This window comes from Acanthochromis polyacanthus, chromosome 20 (assembly GCF_021347895.1).
Source record: "Acanthochromis polyacanthus isolate Apoly-LR-REF ecotype Palm Island chromosome 20, KAUST_Apoly_ChrSc, whole genome shotgun sequence".
Taxonomy (NCBI): domain Eukaryota; kingdom Metazoa; phylum Chordata; class Actinopteri; family Pomacentridae; genus Acanthochromis; species Acanthochromis polyacanthus.
The window spans coordinates 6,632,132-6,649,172 of record NC_067132.1 but is presented as its reverse complement, the minus strand read 5'-3'; the positions used below and the strand labels follow the sequence as shown (position 1 = coordinate 6,649,172).

The window sequence follows — 17,041 nt, the reverse complement described above, 5'->3', positions numbered from 1 at the left end:
TGTTCCTTAAAAAATAAATGCGGAGGAATAAAACACAAACACGAAGGAGAGAAAATACAACGCGGAGGAATAAAACACAAATACGAAGGAGAGAAAATACAACACGGAGAAATAAACCAACATATACAATATGTCCCCTAGGGGGCTCCGTAGACAATGGGTCAACAAAGTGCTCAGAAAAAAATGGAAATGTGTGATGTGATGAGAAATGCGACGAAATCGATTCCAAGGCTGAGTTTGCTGAGCTGTGTCAGCTTGTTCAATCACTTTCAGTGATTGTTACACGTGACATTTTGTAGACTTTTCTAATGAACTCCACTCTTGCTAGAACTTTTTTAGGTCGTTGAATGTGCTGTATGCTGTTGAATAAGATGACCCACATGTGCTGTGTGAGAGAATGCTGTAATGAGAATGGTGATTCTGAGGTGGAAAAGCTGCCATATCAATACATGACATTTTTGTAATAAAACAAACAGATGGATGGAAACACTTGAGAGATGTATATATCTCTCATGTGTTTCCATGGAACCATAACTGATTTAATGAGCCATTTGCAGTTTCACTATATGTGTGTACTTAGACTTGCATGGCTTAATCTTTGAGACAAGCATATGCTACTGGCAGGATCAACCAGGTAGCAAAGATGGGATGAGATGTATATATCATGGAAGAGACTGCGATTTGGTAGAATTGGAGTTTCTACCAGTAGAGATTGCGATTGGAGTCTCTACCAGTAGAGATTGTGATCACAATCTCTACCAGTAGAAACTCCAATCCTACCAGTAGAGATTTGTCAGGGCTAAGGTTAGACTTTTAAGGTTAGGGTCAGGGGTCAGGGCAGGGGTTAGATTAAAAGGTCAGGGTCAGTTAAGGTTAGGGTCAGGGGTCAGGGCAGGGGTCAGATTTAAAGGTCAGGGTTAGTTAAGGTTAGGGTCAGGGGTCAGGGCAGGGGTCAGATTTAAAGTTCCATCTCTACTAGTAGAGATTACAATCGCAAACTCTACTGGTAGAAACTCCAATTCTACCAAATCGCAGTCTCTACCCTGACATATATATCTCTCAAGTGTTTCCATCCACTTGTTTGCTTTATTATAAAAATGCCATGTATTGATATGCCAGCTTTTCCACCTCAGACAGACACATGGCAAAGCCCTTACAGTAAACTGACTCCTTATATTCAGTTGAGGATGAAAAATGTGCATTTTTTTCAGACCTTCCTGGAATTTGGTTAAAATTTGCACGAAATTTGGATGGGTCTGACTATTTTTTCTTCTCTGTGTAGTCTCCCAGCAGCTGGGGAGCATGCAGGGCTTTGGGGTCAATGGGATGACAGGAGGTGACCCAGGAGTTTCCATGACACACTCGGCGTATCCGGCACAGCCTGGCTCTGCACATATGATAATGAGTTCCTACCCTCCACCTCCATCCTACTGCAACCACCCTCCGCCATCCTACGAACAAATATTTCAAAACAGCGACAAGAAATAACATCTGCAAGGAACTAAGGATATTCAATTTAATTTTATTTATATAGCACCAATTACTGTCAATATGGAACTTGATGAGAGAAAGTGGCCTCAGGCTGAATTTTCAGGACGCAAGAGGAACACTTGCCAATTGTTTGCAGCTTGGCGATTGCTGTTTGTGGATGTAAGAGTTGGAAAATCACAATTCCTGTTCATGGAAAAGACCAAAAGAGAGAGAGACACACACACACACACACACACACACACACACACACACACACACACACACACACACACACACACACACACACACACACACGTTTGTACTTCTATCTTAGTGAGGACATCCATAGGCGTAATGCATTTCCTAGAGCCTTACCCTAACCTTAACCATCACAACTGATTGCCTAAACTTAATCCTTACCCTAACCCTAACCAAACCTCAATTCATACCTGTTCTCTAAAAACAAGTCTTCACCCTCAAACATGGCTGTTTCAAAGTGAGGACCGGCCAAAATGTCCTCACTTTGTAAAAATGTCCTCACTTTGATAGTTAAATGCAGAAAATGGTACTCACCATGTAGCAAGTACAAGAACACACACACACACACACACACACACACACACACACACACACACACACACACACACACACACCTACCTTCATCTGGAGTGCTTCATTAACTCTCGATTTTTGTGGATCGTATGATCCACAAAACACATACAGTGGCCATGCCAGCCTTGTTTCAGCTGAAGACCTGGTCAGCTGAGGTTTTAGTGCACTCACTGTTACCTGTCTCCTTCACCTCACATTGCAACTACAATGCTGTGCAGACTAGAACATGGACACTCTCTGTAATTTACAGTTTTTCTCGATTGCTAAGACACATTCCTGGAAAGCTGCTCTCCTTTTCCCTAAACTGTGAACACAAAACCCAATTTTCAAGCTACATTCACAAAACCTCTGACTCTTCTTGCAAAACCAAACTTTCACCCCAAAACAGTTCAATCTGTGCTCAAAGCTGAACTATACTGTCAAAACATGCCTCATGTCAATCGAAATTAAATACTCTACGGAGCAGTCACTAAACACTACATAGAAAAAGGAAAACACAATGCTCAGGACATGAAGCGGTAGAAATAAATGTTTATTTAGGCTAAATGCATGTTGCAAAACAAAATACCTGGGCATTTGTAACACTTACGTAGAAAAAAGAATTTGCAAAAAAAACTGAAATCCAGTGCATTTACATGTAGCACTTGTATTTAAAAATAAAGCACAAAAATTTACAAATGTAGTGCAAAGAAAAGAAGTGCATTACTCTGCCACAGCATCATTTCTCTGTACTGGCTCAGGCCACAGGACTTCATCTACATCACAGGACACATTTTCTCTGGCCAGGCAAAAGGGGAAAAAAACCCATGCTCCTCTTCTTAGATTTCTGTCCATTGTAGTGCCTCACACACCAGTGCTCTGGCTTATATGTACCCTCACATCATTAGCCACAAGTGTGATCAATTTTGAGTTGTTGTGTTCAACCGGTGACACCTGAGATTAAACTGTGTTTGACTTTTGCCACCTGTGCTCACCATTTTTGCAACACAGGTACATCACAATGACAATGTGTTGACAAGATATGTCTAAACGGGTGAAAAGTACTTATGGTTTTGCCAAAAGAGTGACTGATTCAATAAGTGGGTACAGGCAACTGATAATTTGGTTCAGACAATAGAGTTTAAGTGTTTTAGCAATTGAGAAAAACTGTAAAATGCTGGATACAGTAATGGCTATCCTAAGAACTGTTAATAAATAGTTTCATCCAAACCTTAAAATAAAAATATATAATTATAAAAACACATTAAAAGGAATGCCATTTCAAAGAATAAATGGCTGTTAAAAATAATTTTAGGAATGACATTGACTCATTTTTTACCCAGCATCTAATCCATTTTATATATTACAGAATGTGTAGTCCAGTTATGTAATGACAGAATGAGCACCTTCAGCAGTGGTGGGCTCATTCTCCTACAAGCAGCAATGATGGCTTCATTTCAAGGTGTTAAGGTGGATTGTCACCCCTGTTCTAGAGTCACATGCAAATTTTTAGTAAGATGTCCACACACGTGGTTCTGTATGCTGCTGCTGTCTCACTGGTCTATGGGAAATAAATGTCACATTTGCTCTCATTTAAAATTGGAAACTAACAGTACAAATTTACTGTAATTTAATGCAGTAAAAGACAGGACGACATTCGTTGCTGAGATTCAAATTTACATTTTTTTCAGAATGTCCCCTTCATTTTTGATGGCATACTCAGTTTTGACAGTGTCTTTTGCCATTGCAGTTATCATATTCCAATATTCTTCTTCTCCCCAGCAGACTGAAGTCAGCCAGTAAAGCAGACAAGTCATTTTATAATCATGTTTATTTATTTATTTAACCTTTATTGATTCTCATTTTTAATAATGACCTGGTTCATACAATTAGGCTGATTGACTGAAAATCAGATTTCACCTATTTATTCATTCAGTTTCTACTTTGGGCCAGTATTTTCAATATAGCTCTCCCTTACTTTTGATTGTTTTTCAGAGGAAATATTCTATTGTTAAACTTAAAAATAATGTAGTTATTGAGGTGCTATGAATGTGAATGTAGTATTTTGTACTACTGGCACAGCAATGCAACCTTAAAAATTGTTTTCTCTTTACATATGTACAAGCAACTGATGAAGCATTACTGGCTTTTTGGCTAATGGTACTCTCACTGTCACATACCACTAAGAATCAGCATATAAACTAAAACCATAGTTTTCGTTTCCCCCACTTTCCTTCTTGGTGCTGCTGCATGAACACAGACATGATGTGATATTGCATTCTATTTATTTAACACTGACCTAAACAATTCTCAAAATATGCCAAGGTGAAGTAAGACATCAGCATGAACAGATACAGTCGAAGACAAAATTATTAGCCCCACTATAAAATGCTTTCTTTTTTTTTCAAAAAACTCCAAAGTGCTGCTAAACAGATCAAGGAATTACAAAGTTAAAGCACATGTTTGCACAACAGTGGTTTGTGCTTTGGCTCAATAAAAATGTCAGCTCATAAGGAAAATGAAAAATTACAAGGGTCAATATTATTATCTTGACCCTTGCAATTTTTCATTTTTCTAAAACTATTCTGTTATTGTATGCAAAAAAAAAAAAAACAATTAATTTATGCTTTCAGAAGAAAACTAAAATGTTTAGAAGTGTTATTTCAAAAATCCTCTCCTTTGTTAAAAATGGATCAAAGAAAATTTTGAAAAAAAAGCTAAAATTTTATAGTAATTTTGTCTTCGACTGTATGAAATTCTTTTGAATAACACGTCAAGGAAGAATAGAAGTGGACGGTGATTCTGCTGTTTGACTAATGTAGCTGACAGAGTGATTGTGCTTTTTAGAAACTGCAGCAGTGATCCAGGGCCCTCATCTGTCAGCCCTGTTGGACTGATCAGTGCCAAAATAGGAAACATCACTTCATCATTTTTAACCCGTACATCACATGGCCTCCCTGCATAAAACATTTGAACATGTTTCACCTTAAGATTTGTCTTAGCATGTTAATTTTTTCAGTTGCTGCAACAAAGTTTTAAAAATGAGGAATTACGTTTAAAACAATCTAGAACAAGCATACGAAAGTTGTCTTTGTAACATCGATCCGGTAAATCAAGTGCGTGAGAAGTGTGATTCTGTCATTTGGAAAGCTTTTGTTTGTTTGTTTTTTGTCTGAAGCAAAGCAGTCAGAGAGGGAATCATTGTCTAGATTGAAGCTACAAATGTATCTAAATTAATGTACTATATATTATCCTTGAGTTATTTAATACACTTTCTTATGTTGCCTTATATTTTTTAAAAATACACTTCCAGTCAAAAGGTTTAGAACACCCCAAATGTTTCATTTTTTTAAAAAAAAACATCAATAGTTCAAGTAGTTCAAAAATTAATAGTTCAAGTACTTCAAATCCAATGAATAGCTTGAAATGATGCAAAGGTAAAGGTTATCCAAAACTGAAAAATAATGTGCATTTCAGAATTATACAAAAAAAAAGCCATTTTCGGTGAACAAGAACTGGGTTAACAACAAAAAGCTGGTGTGTAAGCAATGGAGGTTGATCAAGCCTTGAAAGTTGATGCTATCAAATCCCAACTTTTCTTGATTATTTACTGTCTGCATAAAAGTAGTATTGGAACACTCCGTGGCACCATACCCTTGAGAGCATTATTTGAACAGTATTGTACTGCAGAAAGTAGTGCATTGCTCTAAAAAAACAAGGAAAAGGCAATTAACAATAGAAGAGAGACAGACCATCATAGCACTTATAAATGTAGGACTTTCCTACAGAGAAATTGCGAAGAAAGTCAAGGTGGAGTTTTCTTCCCCATCGAAAGGCACTCAGAAACTTGTCTTTTGATTCTGTCTTCCAGACCTCTTCCTGTCGCAGTTTCCCCCAGTTTCTAAAAGTCATCAGCTTGTGTAATAGGTGGCTCACAGAACAACAGCTTCAAGCACAGTTTAAGGGTTAATGAAGAGAATTAATGAATTATGAAGAGATGATTTCGAGATGCAGGTTTGACAGGTCAAAGTTCTTGCTGCAGCAAGAAAACGATTGCTAAAGAATTCAAAATAAGAAAAAGAGGCTTGCCTGAGCCATGAAATCTCCATCCAGTCTCCATTCACTAATGGACTGCTGAAGACTGGAAAAAGGTAAATTTTGATGAATCAAAATTTGAAATCTTTCGTTAATCACCCAGGATTTTTGTACGCCATTGAGTAGGTGAAAGGATGGTTCCTCAGAGTGACATCAACTGTCAAACATGGAGGAGGAAGCAGTTTGGTGCTGTTTTGCTGGATCCAGGGTCAGTGACTTGGAGAGTGAGCGGTATCCTGAGCCAAAACGGCTACCACAGCATTCTCCAACACCATGCAGTCCCCTCTGGTATGTTCCTAGAGCAAGATAATGACCCAAAACATAAGTCCAAAACCTTATGTCCAAACTATGCCAGAACTACCTTCGGAAAAAAAGAACAAGGTGGTAAGCTTGAAAACATGGAGTGGACAGCACAGTCTCTAGACTTAAACCCCAACAGGTTCAATATGTATTTTGTTATGGAATGCCAAATGCTCTCATTTTTTTGTGCAAAACAAATGTACCCACCCCATAAATGTGTGACATTTGTAGGTTGTTTAGCTTGCACTCTTCTGTTCAGTTCATCCCAAACCAGGTACATTCTAGGTTCAATGTTACTTTATTAATATATTACTTTAATATAAAGTAACGTTGAACCTTGAATGGACCTGGTTTGGTGATGAACTGAAGAGAGAAAGCAATTTCTTCACTCCTGAATCAGTTTTGGTGTTTTGACCGACAGCGTGAGGTAAAGGAACCGATAAAACCTGAAGAAAGCAGATCAAAGTAACAGTCAAAGAGTTCAGGTAAGAAAAGTCTCCAGAGCTCCATCAGTACCAGAGACCTCCACGGTTCTCGCTGTTTCCTGTCTTCAAAGCATCCAACCAGAATGTTTCACCCAAAGCTTCATCTTGTTTGTCGCCACATTCATTGGGTTAGAAGACTGAGCGATCCGTTTTAAGGCCTTCGGGCGTCATGAGGTCCGGTTGCTACAACAGTGACAAATGTCACACATTTATAGGAACTTCTGCAATAGAGTTGGGAAGAACTTTCTGAACTTTCTGTTCAGCCGTTATACAGTGGTATGCAAAAGTTTGGGCACCCCTGATAATTTTCAAGATTTTCCTTTATAAATCAATGGTTGTTCGGATCAGCAATTTCAGTTAAATATATCATATAGCAGACGAACACAATGATGTTTGAGAAATGAAATGAAATTTATAGGATTTACAGAAAGTGTGCAATAATTATTTAAACAAAAGTAAGCAGGTGCATAAATTTGGACACCGCAACAGAAAAATTACATCAATATTCAGTAGATCCTCCTTTTGCAGAAAAAACAGCCTCTAAACACTTCCTATAGCTTCCAATGAGGGTCTGGATTCTGGTTGAAAGTATTTTTGACCTTTCTTCTTTACAAAACATCTCCTGTTCAGTCAGGTTTGATGGTTTCCGAGCATGGACAGCCCGCATTAAATCATACCACAGATTTTCAATAATATTCAGGTCTGGGGACTGAGACGGCCATTCCGTAACGTTGTACTTGTTCCTCTACATGAATGCCTGAGTAGAATTTGAGCAGTGTTGTTTTTGTGATTATACTTTTTATTTGCACTGTCAAAAGAGCATGTACAAGCAAAATATGGCCTAACAGTGCACATAAGAGCAAACAAAAACAAAAAAGGGCAGATCAAATAAAACAAAGCAAATGATCAAACATAGCAGAGACATCTCAGTAGACTTTAACTGGTTAGAATGTCCTTAATTCTCGAGCAAAGTCCCTTCCATGCATTAACCGTGGATAAACTGGCGTTATTCAGTCGAGCTGTGGTCTCCTCTAATGATGCAATGTCCAGCAAGGATCTGATCCAGTGACATTTTACATTAATATCAGGTTTAAACCACAGCTGGAGGATTGTCTTTTTGGCAGCTGTGAAGCCAGCAAATGCCAGACGTTTTTCACGAAGAGAAAGCTCAATTGAGGAATCATCATTCAATAAACAGAAACAAGGGTCTAATACAAAAGTAGTATCAAGAAACTTAGATAACATCTCAACAACATGTTTCCAAAAAGTACTTATAGTTGGGCATTCCCAAAACATATGAAGAAAGGTACCTGTGGCATTCTGGCAAAGTATGCATTGTGGACTTTGAGAGATATTCATTTTAAAACGTATATATGGTGTTGTGTATGCTTTATGGATCATCTTATAATGAATTAATTGGTGCGCCAAACACTTAGATGTTGATGGTAGATTGTTCCATATCTCCTTCCAGTCAGGTTCCACACCCAATGATTTTAGTTCTCGATCCCATATTGACATAACAGAGAGAGGCTTCATGGAGTTCCTCATCAGAAGGTTGTACAGTTTTGTTACCAGGCCTCGTGAGAGGCTACCAAGAGAGATATGAGTAGATAGGGGATGTGAACGTACTGGGTGCCAGGGCACTCCTTAAGCTTTCATTGCGGATCTGAGCTGGAGATAAAGGAAAAAGGAAGAACCTGGGAGATCATACTGGTGCTGGAGGTCTTGGAACGTGCGTAAGGAGCCATTATCGCAAATGTCATTAACTGTGTGGATGCCTTTGGATGACCATGTAGGAGATGTAAAGGGATGCTTGCCCGATGTTAAACAAGGGTTGTTCCATAAAGGAGAGGACAAAGTTAGTTTGAATGAACCACCCAGTATCTTTTCAGCATTACGCCAGACTCCCAAGGTAGAGGACAGAATAATACCATATCTTAGTGTACTTTTCCGTCCTATCTGCATGAAAGGTATATCTATAAGTCGGTTGGGATAGGTCAACCTAGCTTCTATCGGTTGCCATGGAATCCAGGATTCCGGATCCATCCAGACATGCTCTGATCGGATCTGGAAGGCAAGGAAGTAAAGTTTTAAATCAGGGACGGCTAGTCCACCCTCTACTTTAGGCCGTTGTAGTGTCGAGAAACGAATCCTTGCCTGTTTGCCCGCCCAAATAAATGTAGAAAATTGTGAGTGTGTATTTTTTTAAAAAAAATTTAGGTGGTTGCATAGGCAGCATAAAAAATAGGAAATTAAAACGCGGTAATACGTTCATTTTAAGAATAGTAACTCTTGCTTGCTTTGAGATTCTTAAAGAACTCCACCTTTGAAGATCGGCAGTTATCTTTTGCGTGAGTTCAGAGTAATTGTCTCGCAGGATATCTGATAAGGAGTCGCTTATTTTAATCCCTAGGTACACAAAGGAAGTCACAATTGGAATAAATGAAGGTAAGGGGAGCTTGTCTTTCGAGGGGCCAATTGGCATTAATGCGGACAATTAATCTTATAGCCAGACAAATCATGAAATTTATCAAATAATTGTAACACATGGGGGATTGTTTTATTTATATTTGAGAGATAAAGAAGTATGTCGTCAGCCAGTAATGAGATGTGATGAGAGGTGTCTAAACAATGTGATTGGGGGGATGGACTGACTTTGCCTGACAAGCCTGTGCAAGGGGTTCTAAAGAGAGCGCAAATAATAAGGGAGAAAGGGGGCACCCCTGCCTTGTACCTCGCTGGAGTTCAAAGGGTTGGGATTTGCAAAAACCTGTCAACACAGAGGCCGCTGGAGAGCAATAGAGAGTCTTAACCATCCCAATGAATGTTGTTCCAAAGCCGTAGTGTTCTAAAAGTAACCACAAGTAGTCACAGCGGAGACGATCGAACGCCTTAAAGGCATCAAGTGAGAACACTGCAATGGATTCCTGGGGGGAATCAGCTAGATCAATTATATGAAGTAACCTTCTTAGGTTATCTGATGCCATCCTCCCTTTAATGAACCCCGTTTGGTCATGATGAACAAGTTTGTTTACTAGGGGTTCTATTCTCATGACCAAAGCCTTTGCAAAGATTTTTACATCCGCACAAATTAGTGAGATGGGCCTGAAACTGGAGCAGTCCAGAGGGTCTTTGTTTTTCTTTAGTAGTAATGGAATAATAGCTAATTTCTGGTCCCTATGAAAACATCCATTTTTAATAGCAAAGTTAATAGATTCAAGTATCAATGGGCCCACAATATCCCAGATTGCTAGGTACAACTCTGGTGGGATGCCATCAATGCCTGGTGACTTTCCCCTCTTAAGTGATCTTGCTGCCTCATGCAGTTCAGATAATGTGATTGATTTGTCCAAACCTGCCCCATCTGAGTCATTTAATGTAGGCAGATGAAGATTATTCAAAAAAGTCTTGCACGACATTTTGTCTAGTGTGGATTCCGATGAGTATAGTTTGGCATAGAAAGATTTAAATGTATTGCTGATGACTATAGGATCTGTAGCTATGCTGCCCTCTGCTGTTCGGATTACGTCAATGCAGGATTTGGATTCGTTTTCTTTTAGTCTCAATGCAAGCAAGTGGCTGGGTCTATCCCCCTGATAGTAATATTTTTGTCTAGTCCTGTGTACAATAAAAGCTGCTCTGGATAAGTAATGTCTATTATATTCACCACATAAAGCAGACAGAGAGATATCTACATTCTCACTGAAGGATTCAGATTGCTGTTTTTCTAGTGTTTTAATTTCAGATTCCAATTGTGACATCCTTTCAACACTCCGTGATTTTAATTTAGAGGAGTATGCAATACAAAACCCTCTTAAGAAACATTTTGTGGTCTCCCATATTACTTGTGGATTACAGTATTCAGTCTGATTTAAACTGATAAATTCTTGTAATTCTGTTCGAAGGTTCTCAATAAATTCACTATTGGATAATAAGGAGTCGTTAAAACGCCATCGCCGGAATTTGGGAGGCGACGATGGTGGTTTGATACGACATTGAGTTGGGGAGTGATCAGATATTAATCTGGGTAATATATCCGACTCACAGATCTGGTCAAGCAAACTAGAGCTAACTAATATGTAGTCAATTCGAGACAGCGACTTATGAGGAGCCGAATAAAAACTATAGGCTTTAGTGTCAGTGTTTTTAATTCGCCAAACATCCGTCAAATTTAACTCTGTGATAAACTGATTTAAGGCAACAGTGGAGGAAGGAAAACAGTTAGAAGCTGGTGACCTATCCAGTAGTGGGTTGACAGTAGCATTAAAATCTCCCCTTATAAACAAACTACAGTCGACAAAAGAGAGCAGGGTGTTTGATATACCATTGAGAAAGTCAGCATCAAAGTCATTTGGAGAGTAAATTGATGCGAAAAGAATTTTCTTGCTACTTATGCTAACGATGGCATAGGCAAAGCGGCCATTTGTATCCTTTCCAGTTAAATGTACTGTTAGCTGGGAATATCTTTTAACTAATATTACAACGCCCTTGGATTTATTATTTGCACAGGAGAAGGCTATGATTTTGAATCGCCTATTTTGAAAGCGGTGGACATCCTCTTGCTTCAAATGAGATTCCTGAATGAGGGCAAGATCGACATTGTGGTGCAGAAATTGAAGGCACCGTGTTCGTTTAATGGGGCTGTTCAAGCCGCGCACGTTCCAGCTAAAGACGTTCAGATCAACCATAATAAAGAAATATATCAAAGTATCGGATCACACAATGCCACATAACCAGATAAATCCACAGCAATTCAACAACCGATGATGTCCTGCACACAAAACTGAACAAACGATACATGTGATCTGCCATAAAACATAAAAATACAACCAACAATGAAACTATATACACAGAATGGGAAAACCGCAAGGTTTGGTTTTATGGTAGAGAACAGTAAGATACGTGACTCTCATATAGCGATGCGCTGTCTACCTGTGACTCATATTTAAGATAACAAATAACAAACGTATTAAAATAAATAAAGTGGCAGCCTGAAGTGGAGTCTGGCTGATTAATATTCCGTGACTTAAAACGTTGTAAAGCGAAGTACACAATCAGCTACAATATACAATTTTCTCTGAACATAACTGAGGCTTTGGCATACCTGAATGTCTGTTAACATCAAGGCAGGTGGGGAAAAAAAGTTCATCTAGGAGGCGAGATCTTGTGAAGTTGGTCGTGGAGATGTAATATCCATGTCGTCTTCCAGAGCAGGGCTGTCATCTTGGGTCAGGTAGGTTCTGCAGGGTGTCGGTGGTCTCTGACGATCCAAGCGATTGTAGGAAGCGCTCAGCCTCCTCCGGGGAGTGGAATTCCAGATCTCGGCGGCGGTGGGTTATTTTAAGTATGGCTGGGAAGCGTAGAAAGCACCGTATTCCTTTGGAAGTTAGTTTCTTCTTGGCGTCGGAAAAAGCCTTTCTTTTCTTTGAGGTTTCCAGGCTGTAGTCAGGGTAGAAGCTGATCTTGCTTTCACCGTGTTTGATGGAGGCAGCATCTCGCGCACCTTGCAGGATCCGCTGTCTGTCCCGGTAGTTCAGAAGTTTGAAGATTAAGGTGTGGGGTTTATCGCTTTTGCCATTACGTGAGTACACCCGATGTGCTCTCTCTATCTTGATTGCCGGTTGACTTAGTGCTGGGAGCCACTTCGGGATGTTAGTCTCTAGAAAGGAGACGGCATCTCCTCCTTCTGCGCCCTCTGCCAGACCAATGAGGCGGAGGTTCGATCGGCGACTTCTGTCCTCCATGTCAGCCAGTTTAGAGGTAAGCTCAGTCACGAGTACTTGTAAACCCCGCACAGTTGCTTTGTCAGAGCGAGCTGAGGCTTGGATGTTGTCACATCTAGTCTCTAGTTGTTTTATGGATTGCTCCTGCCGTTCAATCTGACAACCGATGGACGAAATTCTGTCACAAGCTATCTTGAGTTGAGTTCGCAGTTCAGTTATTTGTGGTGTGAAGGTATTTTCTATAGCTTCTCCAACAGACGTCTTGACCAGCTCATGTAGTTCCAGCCTCTGTTCGCTAAGGGCTAGCTTAGCCGCAGCTAGCATAGCCTCGTCGAGTTCTGCCTTCGACATCAGCGAGGTTTCTTTAAACTTCTTTTTAGTTGGTGAGCGTTCTTCCTCCCGCGAGTGAAACAGTTTTGTCTGCCTTGACATTGCAGGCAAACTGGTACCACTAGCTCTTGTTTGCTATTATAAAAGTAGGAAAATAGGCGGATTGAGAGCGGAGCCCAGGTTTTAGCCCTGCTTCGCCATCTGCAGGTCACGTGATCTTGCGTCCGAATTTGAGCAGTGTTTAGGGTCGTTGTCTTGTTGAAGTATCCAGCCACGGCGCAACTTCAACTTTGTCACTGATTCTTGAACATTGTTGGCAAGAATCAGCTGCCAACAATGTTGGCTGCCAGCTTGACTGGAATCCATACAAACATGGATTCCAGTTTAACAAGATTGCCAGTACCTGCACTGGCCACACAGCCCCACAGCATGATGGAACCACCACCAAATTTTACTGTGGGTAGCAAGTGTTTATCTTGGAATGCTGTGTTCTTCATCCACCATGCATACCGCCCTTTGTTATGTCCAAATAACTCAATTTTAGGTTCATTAGTCCATCCATCCATCCATCCATCCATTCATTTTCTTCCGCTTATCCGGGGCCGGGTCACGGAGGCAGCAGGCGAAGCAGGTCATTCCAGACGTCCCTCCCGCCAGCAACGCTTTCCAGCTCTTCCTGGGGGATCCCAAGGCGTTCCCAGGCCAGACGAGATATATAATCCCTCCAGCGAGTTCTGGGTCTACCCCGGGGTCTCCTCCCAGACGGACGTGCTCGGAAAACCTCCAAAGGAAGTCTCCCTGGAGGCATCCAAATCAGATGGCCAAACCACCTCAACTGGCTCCTTTCGATGCGAAGGAGCAGCGGCTCTGCTCCGAGCTCCCTCCGGATGTCTGAGCTCCTCACCTTATCTCTAAGGCTGAGCCCAGCCACCCTACGGAGGAAGTTCATTTCGGCCCCTTGTATCCGCGATCTTGTTCTTTCGGTCACTACCCAAAGCTCATGACCATAGGTGAGGGTTGGAACGTAGATGGACTGGTAAATCGAGAGCTTTGCCTTACCACTCAGCTCCCTCTTCACCACGACAGTTCGGTACAAAGCCCGCATTACTGCTGACGCCGCACCAATCCGCCGCACCAATTCAGAAGACCTCGATGAAAAGAGAATATGGTGAAGCCGCTACCTCGCCTGGGTTAGGGAAACCGGGGCCTTCCCCTGGAGCCAGGCCTGGTAGGGGGCTCGTCGAAGAGCGTCTGATGGCCAAGCCTTGGGGTCCCGTGGGGCTCGGTCGGGCACAGCCCGAAGAAGTAACAAGGGGCCACCGTCCAGTAGGCCCACCACCAACAGGGTAGGAAGTCGGGGTCGGGTGCTATGTTCACCGGGCAGTAGGCAGGAGCGGGCACCTGGGCATGCCGCCAACTGGTGGCGTAGACTAGCTCTGGGGACGTGGAACGTCACCTCACTGGCGGGAAAGGAACCTGAGGTGGTGCGGGAGGTGGAGAGATACCGGCTAGATATAGTTGGGCTCACCTCCACGCACAGCAAAGGTTCTGGAACCAGAATCCTGGAGAGGGGTTGGACTCTCTCCTACTCCGGAGTTACCCAAACTGAGAGGCGCCGGGCGGGTGTGGGGATACTCAGAAGCCCCCGGCTGAGCGCCGCTTTGGTGGAGTTCTCCCCGGAGAACAAGAGGGTCACCTTTCTGCGACTTCGTGTTGCAGAGGGGAAAACTCTGACTGTTGCCTGTGCGTATGCGCCGAACAGCAGTTCAGAGTATTCGGCCTTCTTAGAGTCTCTGGGTGGTGTCCTGGAAGGGGTACCGCCCGGGGATTCCATAGTTCTTCTGGGAGACTTCAACGCTCACGTGGGCAATGATGGAGAAACCTGGAAGGGAGTGATTGGGAGGAACGGCCTCCCCGATCTGAACCCGAGTGGTGTTTTGTTATTGGACTTCTGTGCTAGTCATAGATTGTCCATAACAAACACCATGTTCGAGCATAAGGTTGCTCATAAGTGTACTTGGTACCAGAGCACCTTAGGCCAAAGGTCGATGATCGACTTTATAGTCGTATCATCAGACCTGCGGCCGTATGTTTTGGACACTCAGGTGAAGAGAGGTGCAGAGCTCCTTCCCATCCGGAAGAGTTTCTCCTGCATCCCGGGGGAGGTTGGGAACATGGATTCTAAGTGGTCCATGTCCAAAGCCTCCATTGCTGAAGCAGCTGCTCGGAGCTGTGGTCTGAAGGTCACTGGTGCCTGTCGTGGCGGCAATCCAAAGACCCGCTGGTGGACACCAGCGGTGAGGGAGGCCGTCAGGCTGAAAAAGGAGACTTTTCGAGCCTGGTTGGCTCAGGGGTCTCCCGAAGCAGCTGACAGGTACTGGCTGGCCAAAAGGGTGGCAGCTGTGGCAGTTGTGGAAGCTAAAACTCGGGTGTGGGAGGAGTTAGGGGAGGCCATGGAGAAGGACTTTCGGTCTGCCTCGGGGAAGTTCTGGCAAACCATTCGACGCCTCAGGAAGGGGAGGCAGGGCTTCGCTCAGGCTGTGTACAGTCGGGGTGGAGAACTGGGCATATCGTCGAGCGGTGGAAAGAGCACTTCGAGGAACTCCTGAAACCGGTAAACACGTCCTCTATGGAGGGGGCAGAGCCTGAAGACTCGGGGGGATCTTCGTCCATATCCGTGGCAGAGGTCGCCGAGGTAGTTAAGAAGCTCCTCGGTGGCAAGGCGCCAGGTGTGGATGAGATTCGCCCTGAGATGCTGAAGGCTCTGGACATTGTTGGACTGTCTTGGTTGACACGTCTATACAATGTCGCGTGGGCATCGGATACAGTACCTGTGGAGTGGCAGACCAGGGTGGTGGTCCCCATTTTTAAAAAGGGGGACCGGAGAGTGTGTGCGAACTACCGTATCACACTTCTCAGCCTTCCCGGGAAAGTTTACTCTCGGGTGCTGGAAGGGAGGATCCAACCGGTAGTCGAACCTCGGATTCAGGAGGAGCAATGCGGATTCCGTCCCGGTCGTGGACCAGCGGATCAGCTCTTGTGGAGCTGCTGAGGGGGTCATGGGAGTTTGACCTGCCAGTCCACATGTGTTTTGTAGATCTGGAGAAGATCTATGACCGTGTCCCCCGAGGGGCTTTGTGGGGGGCACTGCGGGAGTATAGAGTCCCGGGCTCGTTGCTACGAGCCGTTCGGTCCCTGTACGGCCAAAGTGAGAGCTGTGTCCGCATACTCTGCACTAAGTCAGACACGTTTCCGGTGGGTGTTAGACTCTGTCAGGGCTGCCCCTTGTCTCCAATCCTGTTTGTGGTTTTCATGGACAGGATTTTAAGGCGCAGTCATGGTGGGGAGGGTTTTCGGTTTGGGAGCCTCAGGATCGCATCTCTGCTTTTTGCGGATGATGTGGTTTTGTTGGCGTCCTCAGACCGTGACCTCCAGCACGCACTGGAGCGGTTTGCAGCCGAGTGTGAAGCGGCAGGGATGCGGATCAGCAACTCCAAGTCCGAGGCCATGGTTCTCCACCAGAAACCGGTGGATTGCTCCCTCCGGGTTGGGGGGGAGTTGCTTCCCCAAGCGAAAGAGTTTAAGTACCTCGGGATCTTGTTCACGAGTGATGGGAAAATGGTTCATCAGTCCACAGCACCTTATTCCAAAATGAAGCTGGCTTGTCCAAATGTGCTTTAGTATACCTCAAGTGACTCTATTTGTGGCATGTGCGCAGAAAAGGCTTCTTCCGCATTACTCTCCCATACAGCATCCCCTTGTGCAAAGTGCGCTGAATAGTTGAACGATGCACAGTGACACCATCTGCAGCAAGATCATGTTGTAGGTCTTTGGCGCTGGTCTGTGGGTTGAGTTTGACTGTTCCCACCATCCTTCACCTCTGCTTATCTGAGATTTTTTTGGCCTGCCACTCCAGGCCTTAACTAGAACTGTGCCTGTGGTCTTCCATTTCCTCACTATGTTCCTTTTTGTATCCTTCCCCTAAACCATGCTGTTGAACAATCTTTGCTTTCAGGTCATTTGACAGTTGTTTTGAGGCTCCCATGT

General features: G+C 43.1%; 2 protein-coding genes and 1 long non-coding RNA gene across 3 annotated transcripts in view; 2 read left to right on the top strand and 1 right to left on the bottom strand.

The window, feature by feature from the left end:
• The window catches only part of vopp1b (VOPP1 WW domain binding protein b), a 60,127-nt gene extending 58,361 nt beyond the window's left edge, over positions 1–1,766 (top strand). Inside the window, exon 5 of the mRNA XM_022208057.2 lies at positions 1,283–1,766. Within this exon, the coding sequence (XP_022063749.1) occupies positions 1,283–1,488 (206 nt within the window). The 3' untranslated portion in view covers positions 1,489–1,766. The remainder of the gene's footprint in view (positions 1–1,282) is intronic.
• Positions 1,767–2,108: 342 nt separating this feature from the next.
• On the top strand, positions 2,109–5,350 carry LOC127531419 (uncharacterized). The gene is made up of 2 exons (XR_007938541.1): positions 2,109–2,997; positions 5,053–5,350. It is a non-coding gene; the product is annotated as an uncharacterized LOC127531419 (long non-coding RNA).
• A 33-nt stretch (positions 5,351–5,383) lies between these two features.
• lancl2 (LanC lantibiotic synthetase component C-like 2 (bacterial)) overlaps positions 5,384–17,041 on the bottom strand; it is a 105,731-nt gene continuing 94,073 nt past the window's right edge. The window contains exon 11 of the mRNA XM_051940820.1: positions 5,384–6,452. The gene's annotated coding sequence lies outside the window, so the exon portion shown is untranslated. The remainder of the gene's footprint in view (positions 6,453–17,041) is intronic.